Source organism: Vipera ursinii (genome assembly GCF_947247035.1).
Source record: "Vipera ursinii genome assembly, chromosome: 1".
NCBI classification, from domain to species: domain Eukaryota; kingdom Metazoa; phylum Chordata; class Lepidosauria; order Squamata; family Viperidae; genus Vipera; species Vipera ursinii.
The window spans coordinates 352,247,657-352,267,262 of record NC_139512.1 but is presented as its reverse complement, the minus strand read 5'-3'; the positions used below and the strand labels follow the sequence as shown (position 1 = coordinate 352,267,262).

General features: G+C 42.4%; 1 protein-coding gene across 1 annotated transcript in view; it reads right to left on the bottom strand.

The window, feature by feature from the left end:
• MYO19 (myosin XIX) overlaps positions 1-19,606 on the bottom strand; it is a 55,002-nt gene that overhangs the window by 34,172 nt on the left and 1,224 nt on the right. The window contains exons 2-7 of the mRNA XM_083379695.1: positions 13,579-13,714; positions 9,679-9,827; positions 6,835-6,948; positions 5,617-5,749; positions 4,266-4,335; positions 2,914-3,016 (exon numbers count right to left, since the gene is read on the bottom strand). Of these exons, the coding sequence (XP_083235821.1) occupies positions 2,914-3,016; positions 4,266-4,335; positions 5,617-5,749; positions 6,835-6,948; positions 9,679-9,827; positions 13,579-13,714 (705 nt within the window). The remainder of the gene's footprint in view (positions 1-2,913; positions 3,017-4,265; positions 4,336-5,616; positions 5,750-6,834; positions 6,949-9,678; positions 9,828-13,578; positions 13,715-19,606) is intronic.

Below are 19,606 nucleotides of genomic sequence, written 5' to 3'. Positions count from 1 at the left end.
GCAATTTTCCCCAAACCTACATGGGTGTCCTAGGTACTAACCGTCATTCCCTCGTACAGCTGGTTTTACAGAACGTGCTGAAGGGGCTTACTGAATTAATCCATTTACTGAACGTGTACAGTGATGGTAGTCTTGTTTAAGTTTAAATTTGGCACATGGCAACTTCTAGCTTACATTTCTGGAATCTCCTGGTGGCCTCCTATCCAAAATCTAAGCAGATCTGAACCTTCTTCGTTGTTGTTTTTTTTAGACCAGCCAATACCAGCTAAGTGGTGGCATCTGCTGGAAACAACTCAAACCAAACAAGCTGTACAACATGCCATCCTTTGCACCCAAAATTAATACTGATGGGTCCTTGATGCTCTCCGAGCTTGCTTGTTTTGCTTGTTGCAGACGTTTCATTACCCTAACTAGGTAACATCATCAGTGCTAGTAAGGTGTGCTATTTGCTGTCGATTGATATTCTTGCATCTTGCCTGTCTAGACGGGTCTTAGGGATTCTTCGGTTGGACTGTTTACTAATGGCTCTTTGGAAGTTTCTCGAATGGGGGTATTGCTTCCTTCATTGTTCATCTGAAGGTGACCTTGGAGTTAATCTATGCTGATCTGGGTGCTGATTACTGGTGGAGAGGTGCTGGAGTCTTTTTCTCTTTGGGGCTGGTTGATTGTCTCTTCTGCATAAGTCTATAAATGTTGTTAATGTCTATGTGCCTAATGATGGCTGATTTGTCAGAGTGCCAGGCTTCTAGAAATTCTAGAAAGTTAATACTAATCAGGCATATTGTATTGAAAGAATTCAGAAAATAGGTCGAAAAGCCCTGGATTGGATAACCTTTATTGTCATTTTTTACTGTGGGCGCAGTGGCTCAGTGGGTTAGGACGCTGAGCTTGTCGATCAGAAGGTCGGCAGTTTGGCGGGTCGAATCCCGAGTGCCGCGTAACAGAGTGAGCGCCTGTTACTCGTCCCAGCTTCTGCCAACCTAGCAGTTCGAAAGCACGTAAAAATGCAAGTAGAAAAAAAGGGACCACTACAGTGGGAAGGTAACAGCGTTTCCGTGCGGCTTTGGCGTCTAGTCATGCTGGCCACATGACCACGGAGACATCCTCGGACAAGCGCTGGCTCTTCGGCTTTGAAACGGAGATGAGCACCGGCCCCTAGAGTCGGAAACGACTAGCACGCATGTACGGGGGAACCTTTACCTTTAGTCATTTTTCACTGTGGGCGTAACGGCACACATTACAAATGAAATTTAGTTGCTTGCTCTCAAAGTGTACACACTCATAACACACATTTAAACATACAATATACAACATATGTAAAGACCTACACCCTTACATATAAGTAACATATAAATATTAATCACTGTCCATCTTGAACACATAACGGAAGGAGGAAGCTTTAGAGTTCACAAGATTAATACTGTATGGAATAAAACTGTGACTGAATCTGGATGTATCATTGCAGGATATAAGCCAGGGGTCTTCAGACTTGGCCCTTTTATGACTTGTGGACTTCAACTCCCAGAATTCCTCAGGCAGACACTGGCTGAGGAATTCTGGGAGTTGAAGTCCACAAGTCATAAAAGGGCCAAGTTTGAAGACCCCTGATGTAAGCTGTTTTATGTAAAGCTGCCTTTTGCAGCTGACTGATGGGATTTTGTCATTGCCAGTGGTGCTCAAGTGCCCCTCCAGATGTTTTGAAATTGCACCCAAGACACCTATGACTATCAGTACTACCTTTGCTTTCTTTTGCCACAACTGTTGTGCATCTATTTGCAGATCTTTATCTTTTTCTTTTATTTTGCTGTCTCTAGGTATTACAATGTTTGCTAATTAAACTTTTTTGTTTTATCAACAATATCATTAGTTTTTAATACCTTTTCATATTTATATATATATATATGTGTGTGTGTGTGTGTGTGTGTGTGTGTGTGTGAGAACACAAGGCAATGAATATACAGGTAGTCCTTGACTTACAACAGTTCATTTAATGACCATTCAAAGTTACAGCGGCACTGAAAAAGTGACTTATGACCGTTTTTCACAATTATAACCTTTGAAGCATCCCCATGATCATGCGATCAAAATTCAGACACTTGGCAACTGACTCCATTTAAGACGGTTGCAGTGTCCAGGGGTCATGGATCCCCTTTTGCGACCTTCTGACCAGCAAAGTCAATGGAGAAGCCAGATTCACTTAACAACCGTGTCCCTAACTTAACAAGTACCATGATTCACTTAACAAATGTGGCGATAAAGGTCATAAAATAGGGCAAAATTCACTTAACAAATGCCTCATTTAGCAACATAAATTTTAGGCTCAATTGTAGTCGTGCGTCAAGGACTACCTGTACCTAATATTCCTGCTTCCTATTTTCCCCAAAACAGTTGAAGCAAACAGGTTGTTCCATTAAAAAAAAGGATATTTCTCATATTGTGACCCTCAGCAACAAAGCAGAACTATTTTTCCGAGCATCTTCAAAGGTAAAGGTTCCCCTGCACATGCGTGCTAGTCGTTTCCAACTCTAGGGGCCGGTGCTCATCTCCGTTTCAAAGCTGAAGAGCCAGCACTTGTCCGAGGACGTCTCCGTGGTCATGTGGCCGGCGTGACTAGATGCCAAAGGCGCATGGAACGCTGTTACCTTCCCACCGTAGTGGTCCCTATTTTTCTACTTGCATTTTTACGTGCTTTCGAACTGCTAGGTTGGCAGAAGGTGGGACAAGTAACAGGCACTCACTCTGTTACGTGGCACTTGGGATTCGACCCGCCAAACTGCCGACCATCTGATCGACAAGCTCAGTGTCCTAACCCACTGAGCCACCGCGTCCCTTCTAGCATCTTTATGTGCATACAAATTTTCAAAACGGAAGTTATTGATTCACATTAAAGAAACCCGATAGAAACACACACACCTGGTAAAAAATATGGAAATTCCTTTCCTGAGGGGCTTGATAGGCAACTCTTGTTTTCTCCAGAAGAAAAGTCTGAATGGATGCACTTGTTAAAAGCTGAGATCTGCAGAAATGGTAGCTTAAAATTAAATTCACGGACTCTAGGAGCAGCGGCGGAGCAGCAAAATTACATTTCCCAATCTATTCCAAAAGGCCTCAGTGGATAGCAAAAAGCAAGGATCATAACTTCAACAATCTGCCAATCAATGGCCATAATAACTGAGGATTCTGAGAAATGTAGTCTCAACATATTTGATGGGGCATTCAAAATAAGACAGGCTGGCATGCGTGACGCAAGCTCCACCCTTCTACCTTAATTAATTAATTCCGCATTGGTGGTCTTGCCTGTTTTGATCCCTCCCCTGGATGCAATGCGTAACAAATCCTTGCCCAGAATACAGGCAGTCCTCGACTTACAACTGGTGGCTTAATGATTGTTTGAAATTATTACAGGCAGGGAATGGTGCTTTGTGGCTGCTAAAGCAGGGGTCCCCAACCCCCAGTCCGTGGACTGGTACCGGGCCACGGCATGCCAGCAACCAGGCCGCACAAACAAGCAAAGACCCATCCGTGGGATGCAGGCAGTAGACAAAACCACGCCCCTTCCGGTCCGTGGAAAAATCTCTTTCCACGGAACCGATCCCTGGTGTCCAAGAGGTTGGGGACCTCTGTCTTAAGGCATTTATGCCATCATGAAATGTACTAACTTCCATGGCAGTCATGTGACCATATTTTGGGCACTTGGCAACCAGTGTGCCTTTATGATCAGATGCTATGCGCCACAATCATGTGACCTTGTGAATTATTTATTTGTTTTGGTCGGTTTCTGGCATTTTTTAATGCTGGTTTCTGGCAAAAACAAACAAACACCCGTTTGGAAGAATGGCTTCAGACTTATGACATCAGCATCCATGTAACGATTGTGGATTTGCTTCACAATCACAGTGAATTGCTTAACGACCGCTGGAAAAAGTATCATAAAATCAGGTCTGATCACATGAGTCCCTTGACTTATGACTGTATAATGATTTCAAACCAGCAACCCAGTTGCAATCTGGGTCATAAATTGGGGACCGCCGGTATGGCATCTTACAAAGATATTTTCCAGAGCTTCAGATTGGATTGGACTTCAAATCCATTAACTTTTTTTTTAAAAAAATAATAATTTAAAAGTCCTGGAAGAAATGCTTAAGATCACCAGGAGGTGAACAGGAGACTCAAAGGAGAATTTATCTTTTTAACCTTGAATCTGAAACTTGATCATTGCAATATGTCAAAATAGAACATCCTGTAGGCGAAGGAGCAGACGGTACCTATTTAAGTGAAGTTGGATGTATTTCCCAAAGCGACTGCTGTTGTTATTCCGAAGGGTGCATGCGTTTCCTGTGAAATTAACAAAAACTGGCATTATGCAAGCCACATGTGTCTATCACAAAGGTTAAAGGAGGTATGAACTAATGTAAAAGAGAGATTGGGCATTATGCTAATATGCAAGGGAATTTGACATAGCATGCATGTAAACTTTGCTGTGATTCATTCATTCATTCATTCATGCATTCATTTAGTGTGTGTCTCTGTGTGTGTATGTATAGCTTAAGATTCTGTTTCTTCTATAGTGTAGCTAATAATGCTGAAAACAGATTGCACCATTTCTCACTATTCAAGGCAGGAAAGTAATGCAAGGCTCAAAAGTTGGACTAATATAAATGAAAAAATGTCTCCATCTCCCAAACCAGTTTTACCCAATTAGTTTAATTGCTTTACATCTTGGGGCCCACAAGGTCCCCAAATGTGGCCACTCCTATTTATAATTTAGTGCCTTGTGTAAATCAACCAGTTGTGGGGTGGTTTTCCCCCCCCACAAAACATAGCTTAGGGCAATGTGGAAACCCAACTTCAACTTTTTTATTCATGACTGGTTTTAGGAAACTTTACTTTGGTATGTCTGACTTCATAATCAGCTGGAAGAACTAAAGGACAAGGACTATGCCCTGAGCAGTATTTTTAAACAAGGAAGTAAGTTTCTGCTTTTTCACAGGTATCTGGGCAACACAGGCTGCAATACAAATTTTACCTTTGCGTTACAATGCTGCACACAGGTACAAAAAGAACAAAGCTTGTTCGATGACATCACAAAGCACGTTTGATGAAACTTTAGCTTGCTACGGATACCTACGGTCTGGGATGGTTTGAACAGACTAGAGTTTAAGACAGGCAGGGCTTTTTTTCTCATAGAATGCTCAGAATGGAGTTCCGGCACCTTTTTGGGATGGAACCTTGGCAAGGCAGGTTGTGTGACATGTGGGAGTTCCGGCACCTTTTTTTTTTTTTTTTTACAAAAAAGCACTGAAGACAGGTGGGCTACAACTCCCAGAATTCCCCAGCCAGCATGGGGAATTCTGGGAGTTGAAGTCCACCCATCTTAAAATCATCAGGTTGAGAAGCGTTGGATTAGATTTATGGTTTATTTGAGTTGCATGGTTCTATTGGATAGACCAGGGGTAGGCAACCTTGGCTCTTTTATGACTCGTGGACTTCAACTCCCAGAATTCCTGAGCTGGCTCAGGAATTCTGGGAGTTGAAGTCCATGAGTCATAAAAGAGCCGAGGTGGCCTACCCCTGGGCTAGAGCAAAATTTTTGTTGATTGAAAATATCATCTTTACCAAAAGCTTCCATGACAGGATTGGAATCCAAGACGCGTTGCTCTATCCTCTCCACCGATATACTGCCGTCTGGGAGGTCAGGTGAAGCTGCAACAGTCGCATAAAACTTCATCAGGCAGCGGGAGGTCCATGTCTAGAAAGAGACCCCTGAATATCAGCCACTGATTTCTCTCTCCACTTATAATATCTCAGAAACAAGAGAAAGGCAGTGTCAACGCTGCTAACATCTGATGTCCTTGCTTTGACAAAAGATGAAGCAGCCATTTTGTATTTCTACCTGTGTATCACATTTAGAGTTAAAGTTAGATGAAGAAGGGAGGGGGAAGGAAGAATATGCATGGGGGATTAGATTAGTTAGACATAATAACAGAGCAGCGGCGCATGTTCAAGGTTGAATGTCATAAGAGGCTAAGAAAGAACTGGGGGTTAAGCTAAGGAGGGAGAACGTACCCTTCAAACTAATTGGAGAATGTGATTTGCCTTGGCTCCACTCTTCAGTCAAACCCTGTTCTGCGCATGCGCACACATTTTTTGCGGCTCCCAGTTTTTCCTTTTGTGAGGGAACCGGTTCCAAGTGGCTCTTTCACTGTTTCAGGTTGCTGACCCCTGCCCTAGGGGTAGGCAACCTTGGCTCTTTTATGACTCGTGGACTTCAACTCCCAGAATTCCTGAGCCAGCCATGCTGAGGAGAAAGGGAGAGGTTTCCATGCTGAGCCACGCTGGCTCAGGAATTCTGGGAGTTGAAGTCCACGAGTCATAAAAGAGCCAAGGTTGCCTACCCCTGCCCTTTCAAACATGGAAAGGGTGGCATTTGTGGAGTGTCAACCTCAGGCACTTTTTACCATTTGATCTCCCAGGTCCAGCCACAAATTACACAAAATGGCCAATTCTGCATCTTCCCACATTAGAGAGGAGCAGAGCCCTTCCGGGTTTGAATCAAGCACCATCTTTAACAGGATCTGGATTCTCTCTTTAATCCCGATTCAGTAACTACAGTTATGCAGATGCAAAAACAAACTGATTTCATCCAAATCAGAACTGGAAGGGGATGAAACTCAAAGCCTTAACTTCTAACGTGGAAAAGTTGGTTAAGGTGCCAACCTTCGGAAGGCAGGTCGAAAAAAAAAATCTGCTGGTCACACAAACGTGTAAGTCAATTCAACCAGAAATGAGCATGCAAAATTTCCCCAAAGCAATTTTAAAGAGATCTCAGCTTACTTTACCAGCACCGCTTTCCCCACTAACAATGATGGACTGATTGACTAATGGAATCTGGCTCTGGACCTTTCGGTAGCTTTCTTCTGCTACTGTGAAAATGTGAGGTTTTAATTCCTAAGGAAGAAAAAGAATACACAAGCAATTGGAAAGAAAAAAATGGAAACAGACAATTCAACAGCAGACTGTAGCATTTTCAGCAAAAGGGAATCGACAATAACATCTTGGATGGGTGATGGAGGTAGTGCCACAATTGTCATCCTGCCCATTTTGATACACACATGGACACACACACGGACACAACTGGACATGAACCCTGTACACCAAACACAAGGCTGAACCAGAACTGGGAAATTAGCAAAAACCAAGGTAAGCCGAGTCTTCATGTGCACGAGCACACCTTGGTCCTTATCAATTCCCTGTCTTCTGGTCTTCAACAGTAGTTGTTATTGTAGTTTTTTTCTTTGAATTTGTCCCACACTGCAGGATCTGCTTGCTTTTACACTATGCACTCTGATTTCTTACAGTGAAGCTAGCAATACACGTTGTGATGGGATAGTTTTGTTTATTATAGGAATCCTGGTGGCGCAGTGGTTAGAATACAGCATTGCAGGCTAACTCTGCCCACAGTCTGGAGTTCGATCCTGACGGGCTCAAGGTTGTTGACTCAGCCTTCCATCCTTCCGAGGTCGGTAAAATGAGGACTCAGATTGTTGGGGGGCCATATGCTGACATTTGTAAACCGCTCGGAGAGTGCTGTAAAGCACTAAGGTAAAGGTAAAGGTTCCCCCGCACATGCATGCTAGTCGTTTCCAACTCTAGGGGCCGGTGCTCATCTCTGTTTCAAAGCCGAAGAGCCAGCGCTTGCCCAAGGACGTCTCCGTGGTCATGTGGCCAGCATGACTAGACGCCAAAGGCGCATGGAACACTATCACCTTCTCACCATAGTGGTCCCTATTTTTCTACTTGCATTTTTACGTGCTTTCGAACTGCTAGGTTGGCAGAAGCTGGGACGAGTAACAGGCGCTCACTCTGTTATGCGGCACTCGGGATTCGACCCACCAAACTGCCAACCTTCTGATCGACAGGCTCAGCGTCCTAACCCACTGAGCCACCATGTCCCTTGTACAGCACTACGGAGCGGTATATAAGTCTAAGTGCTATTGCTATTTCTTAGATGGCCTGTCACAGAGTCCATGCCTGTTAGGGCTAAGCAAGAGTACTGACGTGAAGTCGTTCAGGCACTTCCATGCCTAAAAGCTGGGTCTCTCCATTCCTAACTCATCACCCCAACCATGCACTGCACTGCTCCTCCCTGGACTCGCCCTATATATTTCAGAAAATTAAAGAATAGGAAGCTTCAGTCCAGTGCTTTGTTCTAAAATAACATTACTAGCAACATTTTTATTATATGCCTTTACCAAGGTGGTGTACAAATCAGACAAAATAATTGTGAAATTCCATGCAGTAAAATTAGTTTGAAACTTGACAGCTGAACGAATACACAGGTATTTAACAAGTAAAATATTAAACAAGTAAAACAAATTACAAACTATATAATTTATGCAATGATGCCCATGGCGCATGTTGTGCTTAGTACTGTATGCTGACTGAGGAATTCTGGGAGTTGAAGTCCATACATCTTAGACCAACAGAAGAGAATATCCATAGCTGAGGGTTGATCTGTGGGGTCCTTGGTGCTCTCTGAGCTTGGTGGTTTTCTTGCAGACATTTCATTACCTAACTAGGTAAAACTATCAACGCTAGCACTGATGTTATCTAGTTTGGTTATGAAACGTCTGCAAGAATACCACCAAGCTCAGAGAGCACCAAGGACCTCACAGTCCTCCTCCTTCCCCTCCTCCTCCTCTCCACAATCCCCACTTCCCCTTCTAGTACTGAGGATGTTACCTAGCTGGGTCATGAAAACCACCAAGCTCAGAGAGCACCAAGGACCCCTAAGTCTTCCTCCTTCCCCTCCTCCTCCTCTCCACAAACCCCGCTTTCTTCTAGCACTGAGGATGTTACCTAGTTGGGTCATGATGTTCTGTACCAGCCTGCTACCGGGCCTGCAGAAAAGGCAGGGACAACCCCTTTTACAAGAAGGCAAGAGGCTGGAATTATGCCTGCCAAATTTATTGCTACAAAAACAAACGGAACAAGACAAACCAAGAAACCGGAGCTTTAAGAAACAGGAACTATCCAAGCGGTTGCCTTCAGCAAACCAGCCCTCCCACACATTCCCCTTATATAGAGTTCAGGGCGTGGCTTCTCTCTGCCTCCTTCCGAGGAGCCCCATTGCCTTCCGCTGTTTACTCCTAATTGACTGCCTCCTGCGTCGGGCGTCCTTGAACAGGGCCAGCTGTGGGTCATCTTCATCCACGCTGTCAGGCTCACACAGCTGGGTCTCCGTGGTGACCAAGTGGGAGGGGCCTGGCTGAGGGCTCTCATCAGCAAGATCTTCAACCCCCTCAGCAAGGTCTTCAACACCCCCCTCCTCCTCTGAGTCGTCCGACCCAACTGCCGAACCCACAGGCTGACCCTGAATCACAACACATGAAAGGTCTGCAAGAAAACCACCAAGCTCAGAGAGCACCAAGGACCCCTCAGTCTTCCTCCTTCCCCTCCTCCTCCTCTCCACAAACCCCACTTCCTTCTAGCACTGAGGAAGTTACCTAGTTGGGTTATGAAAGGTCTGCAAGAAAACCACCAAGCTCAGAGAGCACCAAGGACCCCACACGTATTTTAAGAGTTGCTAAGATTGAAAAACATTAATCTAACATAACATTAAACCCAGTTTGTTTTTCCAGAAAGGCGGCAATCCGCCAATGCGGCACACCCTCTCACCTGAAGACCGGCAGCAGTGTGGTATTCTTTCATGAGCTCCTGGGAGTAGAGACGTTGAACAGGACGGAAGGGATTGATGGCCACAAGGCTGCACCCCGCTTTTGTATAAAACACATCGACAGCGTACCTCGCCTGGAGACACTTCAGAACTAAAGGCAGCAGAACATTTTGTCAGTATTTACGACCTGACTCTTTTGACTGATCTATTGTGGATACCGTTTTCAAAATGTAGAACATGAAGTCTCTGCCTCATTTGCTAATCTCTTTTTGGGCAGGCTGCAATTTCATTTGAGCAAGCTGATTTCATTTCATGGGCTTCAGTTCCCCCAGCAATTGCCATGTTGGCTTGGGAATTCGGGAACCTTGAAGTTCATGCGTACAGATCCAAAGACTCTATACATACAGATAGTCCTCGACTTACAACCATTTGTTTAGTGACCGTGTGAAGTTGCAACAGACCTGATGGCTTTCACATCTGCAACTGTTGCAGCAATCCTCATGAACTGCCCCAAAGAAGAGGGAGTCAAGCTCTTCTCCAAAGCGCCCGAAGGCAGGACAAGAAGCAACGGATGGAAACTAGTCAAGGAGAGAAGCAACCTAGAACTAAGGAGAAATTTCCAGACAGTGAGAACAATTAACCAGTGGAACTGCTTGCCTCCAGATCTTATGGGTGCTCCAACACTGCAGCTTTTTAAGAAGAGACTGGACAGCCATTTGTCTGAAATGGTATAGGGTTTTCTGCCTGAGCAGGGGGTTGGACTAGTTGACTTCCAAGGTCCCTTCCAACTTTATTATTATATTATAAAACTTTTATTCATTAAACCTGAACCTCTGTCAACTGAACACTCAAATTGACTGGCACTAATGGTTGACACGGGTTGCTGCCAGCATCCTAGGTATCAACCAGGTATCTCCTTAAACGTAAGATGTTCCGACTAGCGCAGTTTTTTGTATCATCATCATCATCATCATTATTATTATTATTGTTGTTGTTATTATTATTATTATTCGGTTGCAGGGTCCTGGGGTCATGTGATCACGATTTGCAACCTCCCCTGCAGGCTTCCCACAAGCCAAGTCAATGGAGGGAGCCAGATTTGCTTAATGACTGCACGATTCACTTAACAGCTGCAAGGATTTGCTTAACTGTGGCAAAAAAGATCACAAACGTGGGTCAAAAACTGCCTTGGTTTGCAACAGAAATTTTGGACTCAATTGTGGTCTAGGCGTACCTGTCATTCAAACTCCTGGAGGTGACAGGGGTGGAACCTTAATCAGCTATATTGGAAAATAAACGTTCAGCATTAAAAAAAAAAAGCTGGAATAAGCAGATCTTCAAACGACGGGCCAAATGGAACAATTTCCCTACTTTCTTGCTGTGGAAAAACATTAGTTGCTTGTTTTTCAAGGCAGTCAAACTTGCTGCAACCTGTTTCCAGAGCAGGGGTCTTCAAACCTGGCCCTTTTATGACTTGTGGACTTCAACTCCCAGAATTCCTCAGCCAGGCACGCATGCCTGGCTGAGGAATTCTGGGAGTTGAAGTCCACAAGTCATAAAAGGGCCAGGTTTGAAGACCCCGGTTCTAGCATGTCTCTAAATTTCTTGAAGTCCAGGTGGATCTCACTTAGCAACCACAAACTGGATTGGCAACTCTGTCACTAGGCAAAACAACGAGCTGACGAGCTCGTTTCTATTTATTTATTCTTTTTAAATTATTTATTTATTGTATCCCACCTTTATTATTTTTACAGACAAACTCAAGGAGGCAGACCTAACCCATGCTCCATCCTCCAGCTGTTTTCCCCCACAACAACCCTGTGAGGCGGGTTGGGCTGAGAGAGAACAACTGGCCCAAAGCCACCAAGCTGGCTTTCGTGGCTTAGGCGGGACTCGAACTCATGGTTTTATTAAGCAAAACATTTGAGGGACAGCGATTCGCGATTTTACTGCAGGCTTCGCCAACCTCTCTTGTGTGAAGGGCACAAATGGATTGCACGGGTTGCTGCAACCATGGTAAGCATTCGCTGGTGTCAAATCACATGACTGCAGGGATGCTGTGATGGTTAAATGCAAGGACTGGACGTAAAGGTATTTTTCCAGCTCCATTATAGTTTGAAACGGTTGCTAAACAAGGTCGTAATTAAGTGGGCACTACCTGTAGACAGCATCCATGATTTTCCAGGCTTCACTGCAACAGGCTACAAGGGTCATATTTCCAGCATACAGCTAGTCCTCGACTTACAACAGTTCATTTAGCGACTGTTCAAAGTTACAACGGCAGTGGAAAAAAAGCGACTTATGGCCGTTTTTCACCGTGAAGACCGTTGCAGCATCCCCACGGTCACGTGATCAAAATTCAGACGCTTGGCCACTGACTCATATTTACGACGGCTGCATGTGATCACCTTTTGCGACCTTCTGATGAGAGCAGTCAGTGGGGACGCCCGATTCACTTAACAACCGTGTGACTAGCTTAAAAGCTGCAGTGATTCGCTTAACAACTAAATAAAAGGTGGCAAAATGGGGCCAAGCTCACTTAACAAATGTCTTACTTAGCAGCAGAAATTTTGGACTCAGTTGTGGTCATTAAGTCGAGGACTACCTGTAATTTCTGCATGTTATTATTGTTCAAATGACAAATATCTCTGATGTACAAGAGGCAACTGAGTCTATTAAATCAAAGCAAACATTTGAGTTATTTAAATGTGACAATAAGAAAAGCATAAAAAATGTGTTTTGAATTAGGGTTAAAGGATTAGATCAGACATGTCAAACACAAGGCCTGGGGGCCGGATCCGGCCCACGAGGTGGTTTCATGTGGCCCCCAAAGCCATCCTGGAAACAGTGAGGGAACGGCCCCCACTGCCTCGGTTCTGGCCCAGAGACCCTCCTCCTGCCAGAGACCCTCAGATCTGTCCCACTCCTGCCCAGGCACCCATAGGCACCCTTGATGCAAACGATGTAGAGGTGGCCATGCCCACTCAGTAGGCCATACGCACTCTAGCCACGCCCACCCAGTAGGCCACGCCCACCCTGGCCACACCCACCCGTCCTCCTGAGGGCAACCGCAATGCTGATGCGGCCCTCAATGAAATTGAGTTTGACACCCCTGGATTAGATGATTAGATCTACTGAATGGAATGCTTAAAGTTTAAAGAGATTAAATGTATTCTTAGCTATGGTTAAAAAGAATAAGAAATTGAGGGAATAAATATATATATTAAGTTAGGAGGGACACATATTTTAAGTAGTATGTTATTTTTTGTATTTTATTGCTTTTGTCTTTTTTTTCCTCTTTCCTCTTTTTCTCCTCTTTTTCGTCTCTCCTTTTCTCTTTCTACTTTTTTATCTATTGCTTAAGAAATATAAAAGTGTGAGAGGGCTTATATGGAAAAAATAGAATTAAATCCACCAATGTAAATGTAATTAATTGTTGAGAAAACTGTCACCAATAAGAATATTTAGAATTTGGGGGGTGGGGAGAAATAAACTGAAATAAGCACGGTAACAGGATTTACGATAAGGCAACTAAAATGATTAATAGGAATGTTGGAAAAACTATATACTTAATTGTTGTTTATCAAAATAATGAGAATTGTTTTAATCTAATGTTTGCAAGAAGGATACTTCGGGGGAAAAGGGAAATCGACTGAAATTAACATATGGAATATGGATTATAGAAATCAATTGTTAAAGATTGTTTTGTAAATGTTACCCAGACAACATACTGTTTACTAATTACTGAATGATTTATGTTCTGTTAAAAAAACCAATAAAATATATAAAAAAGAAAAACTTTCATGAACAAGCAGTAACGTGTGTGTGTGTGTGTGTGTGTGTGTGTAAAAGAAGAGCACTTCTGAAGCAAAAGTTTTCTTTAAGAGTGTTTTAGCTCTTACCAGATGTGGTGGTTACAGGATTCACTTTGGTAAGGTTACTGATGCAAGAGAATTGTTGTTGGTCACTCAGAAATGATTCAATTTCTTTGCCCAAAGTGTTATCCTCCCCATTGTGATGGGCCGTGAAGCCATTAACCTAAAAGCAGAGATAGAAGAATTAAGAGACTAACACAAGCAAGATATTATTCCAAACATGTCAGGATATCGTTTGCAGGAACCTAAATTTAAAACATTATTTTTTTAAACTAATAATAATAATAATCCGCATGAAGTCTTGTGAGTTTTGCATTCTGGTGCGATTTCTGCCTTGTCATTTTACAGGAATTTTGCCCTTCTGGCTTCATGCTACCTTGCATAAAAGGGTGCCCAGCATTGCAATACAGGTAGTCCTTGACTTATGACAACTGAGCCCCAAATTTCCATTGCTAAGCAAGACAGTTATTAAGTGAATTTAGCCCCATTTTACGACCTTTCTTGCCACAGTTGTTAAGTGAATCATTGCAGTTGTTTAGTAACATGGTTGTTAAGTGAATCTGGCTTCCCCATTGACTTTGCTTGTCAGTTGGCTACAAAAGGTGATCATGTGAACAACCATCATAAATACAGTTAATCAAGCATCTGAATTTGATCATGTGACCATGGAGATGCTTTAATGGTCATAAATGTGAAAATGGTCATAAATCACTTTTTTCAATGCTATTGTAACTTCACTCTCTAAATTATGATGATGATGATGATGATGATAAAGTTGGAAGGTACCTTGGAAGTCATCTAGTTCAACCCCCTGCTCAGGCAGGAAACCCTATACCATTTCAGACAAATGGCTGTCCAGTCTCTTCTTAAAAACTTCCAGTGTTGGAGCATTCACAGCTTCTGGAGGCAGGTTGTTCCACCGGTTAATTGTTCTAACTGTCAGGAAGTTTCTCCTTAGTTCCAGGTTGCTTCTCTCCTTGACTAGTTTGCATCCGTTGCTTCTTCTCCTGCCTTCAGGTGCTTTGGAGAATAGCTTGACTCCCTCTTCTTTGTGGCAACCCCTGAGATACTGGAAGACTGCTGTCATGTCCCCCCTCGTCCCTCTTCATTAGACTAGACATACCCAATTCCATCAACCGTTCCTTACATGTTTTAACCTCCAGTCCTTTCATCATGGTTGTGCGTTTAGGATTAACTGTAGTTACTAAACCCTCAGTTTCAAGGTTTCTTGACAAAGGAATTTGGTACAATGAAATCACATGCATCATAACATGTACACGTGTCTGGCAAATTCATGATACATGCAACATCATTTGCCTCCCTGAACTGCAATTACTAGGTTGATGAATCACAGTAAACCAAACTGTATTCTGTTTCAGTAAAATGTAGGTTTCATACAGTGATTGGATTGAATTGGATTGATGAATTTGATTCACACAGGGCTCTAAGGCAGGGGTCTTCAAACTTGGCCCTTTTGTGACTTGTGGACTTCAACTCCCAGAATTCCTCAGCCAGCGTGCCTGGCTGAGGAATTCTGGGAGTGGAAGTCCACAAGTCACAAAAGGGCCAAGTCTGAAGACCCCTGCTCTAAGGCATTCACTAGTATAATCTGTAGGGTTTAGTTCGGCACCAATTGTATGAACCTTGTCATCATTTCTTATGGAAAGACCAACAGTTACAGGAAGTCCTCAACTTACAACATTCCATAGTGTTGTATAGTTGCATAGTGACCATTCAAAGTTACAAGGGCACTGAAAAATGTGACTTATGACTGTTTTTCACACTTACAATTATTGTAGCATCCACAGGGTCACATGATCAAAATTCACTTTATGGCGGTTGCAGTGTCCCAGGGTCATGTGATCACATTTTGCAACCTTCTGACAAGCAAAGTCAATGGGCAAGCCAGATTCACTTAACAACCAGGTTATTAACTGCAGTGATTCACTCAACAACTGTGGCAAGAGAAGTCGTAAAATGGAGCAAAATTCACCTAACAAATGTCTCACTTAGCCAACAGAAATTTTGGGCTCAATTGCGATTGGAAGTCGAGGACTACCTGTACAGTATGAACCTCTTGCATTCCGATTTCAACTGCCACATTTAACCGTTATTAACCATTTTCATCTGTTAATAACGGTTTCAGTTTTAGCTCTGGATGAATAATCAAAATTACTCTATCAGGGCTTTTTTTTTTCCAAACCTGCAGGTAAATTTTATTCAGTTTTAATTTGCTTCCAAAACTTTGGTGTATTTTGGTAAGTGTTATGAAAGGAGGAACCAGCTACCGGTATCCGTGTTAATTCTAACCTGAAGCCAAACTAAGCAAAGCAGCAGTTTAAATTTAAAACATATACATCACATTGCTACTATTAGAGGCTGCCAGAGTTGGAGAGAATCCAGTGGTTTTTCTCCAGTAAAACAGATCTGTTTGCAGGTTGTTACACATACGTTAGCAGAAAGAGGAGAAAAGCCTAAAGGGAAAAGGGAGGCAGGACAATTTTGCCTGGGTGTGGTCCGTGGAAAGTTTTATGAGAAGGGCAAGGAAAAAAAAGTCTGAAAACATGCTTTTTGATTGCTAGCTTCATCCCACTCCAGAGCAACTGGCGGATAACTGCTAAGCTTGTAAGCCGCCCTGAGTCTTCGGAGAAGGGCGGGATATAAATGGAATTAAAATTAAAAAAAAATAGCCTTAAAGCCACACAAAATGCTGGCTTACCTATGATTACATGCACACAGCACATTTATATTTCCTCTCCTGTTATTTTCTCTCTTAAGATTCTTCCCTCTCTTTACGAAGAATTAGGTGGTACAATAATGCAGTTTCTATTAACTGCTTTCTGTTATACAGTGACCATTCTTACTACCACATACAATATTTTAAGCACAAAAGGGGGGGGGGGGTAGAAAAACAGCACTTTCTTTTCCTAAAAGTCTTATATCTGCCAAGAAGCAGTTTCCCTTCTTCAGCACGGAAGAACACTAAAAATGTGAGTTCCAGTCCTGCTTTGGACACAAAGCCGGCTGGCCAGTCACTTTCTCTCAGCCCTAGGAAGAAGACAATGGCAAACCAGTTCTGAAAAACCTTGACACAAGAAGACTAGAAAGACTTATCCAGGCGGTCTCAGAGAATTGGACACCACTGAATGGAAGAAGAAGAAAAAAGTCTAATTTACAGCCTTAGGGTCCTTCGAGTCTCCCCTACAAAAGCTAACTGGGTCTACTCTAAACTGTTAAGTTTCCTGTGCCAAAATACGGTAAGGTCAGTGTTTTTTATTATTATTATTATTATTATTATTATTATTATTATTATTATTATTATTATTATTATTATTAGGCAAACACTAAATTCTCTGCAAATTTCCCAGGAGAAAATGCTTACCGTCTGATCACAAAAATCTTGATGCCCTGAAAGCTCTTACTTGCATTGCCATTTTTAAGCAGGTAAGAAACAAGACCTATAAACTACAATTGAACTAAATATTGCACTTTGTATACCAGAGTTTCTGTCTTAGAGCTATGTAGGAGCCAAGCAATATTTGTTGGGCTAATATAATTCCTTAGAATAAAATATGGTAAAACATGGGAAGGAATGCTTATGGTTGGTTACATGTGCTGAGCAAATCCTGGCAAAGTGCTAATTCTGGAAACTTTAATAGTATTAACCATTAATCAAGCATAGTGTACAAGCAGAGCCTATGGGATCAACCTTAAACTGAACCATGGTTTATCCAGGGGTAGGCAACCTTGGCTCTTTTATGATTCGTGGACTTCAACTCCCAGAATTCCTGAGCCAGCTCAGGAATTCTGGGAGTTGAAGTCCACGAGTCATAAAAGAGCCAAGGTTGCCTACTCCTAAATTGCCAATGTATAGGGCAGATTTGTACAAATCATAATGGCTGAGTTTATCAATCAAATTAAGCCCAGAGGTCTTTTTTTATTTTTATTTTCTGGGTTTTGAAAAGCCACCCAATGCAGTTAATATACTCTGCATTGGGGTTTACCACGGGCAGTTTTTGATTATTGGAAGCTGATTCCTGTATCCCATTCCATTCTATGCAAATGAGGTCACACTTTGCCTCTTATCAACCTGGACAGTGGAAAGAAAAGGATTAGTACTGACCACAAGTATTGGCTAGGAGGGAATGAACAAATCAACACATACTGACTTTGGATTTTATAATTTAATTTAAATCAAGCTAAACCCTAAAACACCGAAACAGCCAACAAGAACAAAGTACTGTCCTGTTTATACTTGGTAACAATAAAGCTACTCCGTCCTTAACACTGAAAATCTATTGCTGTGTACTAGCAGGGTTTTTTAATGAATCACAGCTGTCCTTCAAATAACCTACAATCTATATACAAAGAGTTGTAAACAAGATTTCTTCTCCTCATCCCAAACTGGTTTAAAAGAAAACACGCATTCAAAATTCAGGATTTACGGGTATAAAAACAGTCTTCTTGAATCAGAAAAAATATTAAATTCTTAGTGCCTGCCTTCTTTTTTCTGCCTCAGATTAGAACTTCCATTTAATTTAATTTAATTTTAATTTTATTAAATTTATATACCGCCCTTTCCCGAAGGACTCAGGGCGGTTTACAGGGTATTTAAAATCAAACAGTACAAAATACAAAAGTTAAAAAAACAATTAAAAAAAGATTAAATTATCCCTTAACTAAAAACCTCAGTTAAAAATTCTCAGCCTGGGCCGGAGAGCTCAAAGAGCCAGGTCTTCAGGTCCCGACAGAATGAACGAAGGTCGGGGGCAGTCCTAAGCTCTACGGGCAGCTGGTTCCAGAGGGCAGGCGCACCCACAGAGAAGGCCCTCCCCCTGGGTGTTATCCGCCGGCAGTCTTTTACTGGTGGCACCCTGAGAAGACCCTCCCTGTGGGGGAGCGCACTGGACGAAGGGAGTTTGATGCTGGCAGGAGGTGTTCCCTCAAGTATCCCGGACCCAGGCCATTTAGGGCTTTATAGGTCATCACCAGCACCTTGAATCTCATTTAGAGGTCACAATATTACTTGGACACACAGACATACACACACACCATGAATAAGACTTAGTGGAATTGCATTATAAGCACTGGGTAGAAGCTCTTTGACTGAAAAAAACCCACTCCACTTTGATGGATGTACTGAGAAGCTGATGGACACAGAAGACTACTACAGCATTGTAGCACAAGGTCCAATTAAAAACAAAAACACAGCAATCATTCTTTTAAAGATCAGTCTTAGCCTTAGCCTTAGGACAAATTTGCCCACTGCATATTCATCAAGAAAGAAAAAGTTAAGTAAAGAAAGCCACAACAGTTGCAAAGGGACGTAGCAACAAGATCTGGATTAAAGTCGAATATTGGGGTCCCAATGTTAAGCAACCCAGTCCAGGCTTGGCAACACGTTGATTTGGGTTAGAAGAGTTTTGTCCCAAATTTTTAGTTGGAAGCATTCCAGATAGCAAATATGAGGCTACAGTCATGATTTATCAAAATAATATATTTAATTGGGTTCATACACCATGTGTAGCCATAAACCAAGATTTTGTCAAGATTTGACATTTCACATGTTATGCCAGCCTTTTAAATAGATAACAACTTCAAACACTTAAAAAATCCTCCAGTTTCCTTCACCCTTTTCATTAAGCCTAAATCTTTAATGTCAGAAAGTCCTATTGAAATCTATGGAACTTCTCATATAAACATTTCATTTTTTAAAAAGCCACTTGCTTCTGGCTTTGTACCTTTAAAAATTTACCACCAGCTGGACCAAGCAGGATTATTTCAGTTTTTCACATGCTGGTAGTAGATTATCCTTGTGTATAAACTGGTTCCATTGAATTATGACATTGTACTCATCAAAAAAACTATCATGCAGACTTTGTAACTGAACGAGCTTATTTTGGACCTTGGCAAATTTTATATTTGGCATTTATATTCCAGCACTTTTAGTTTGACTGCAAAGGTTTGTGTACAAATACAGACAGGGTCACCATTACACTATACCAGGGGTAGGCAACCTTGGCTCTTTTATGACTCGCGGGCTTCAACTCCCAGA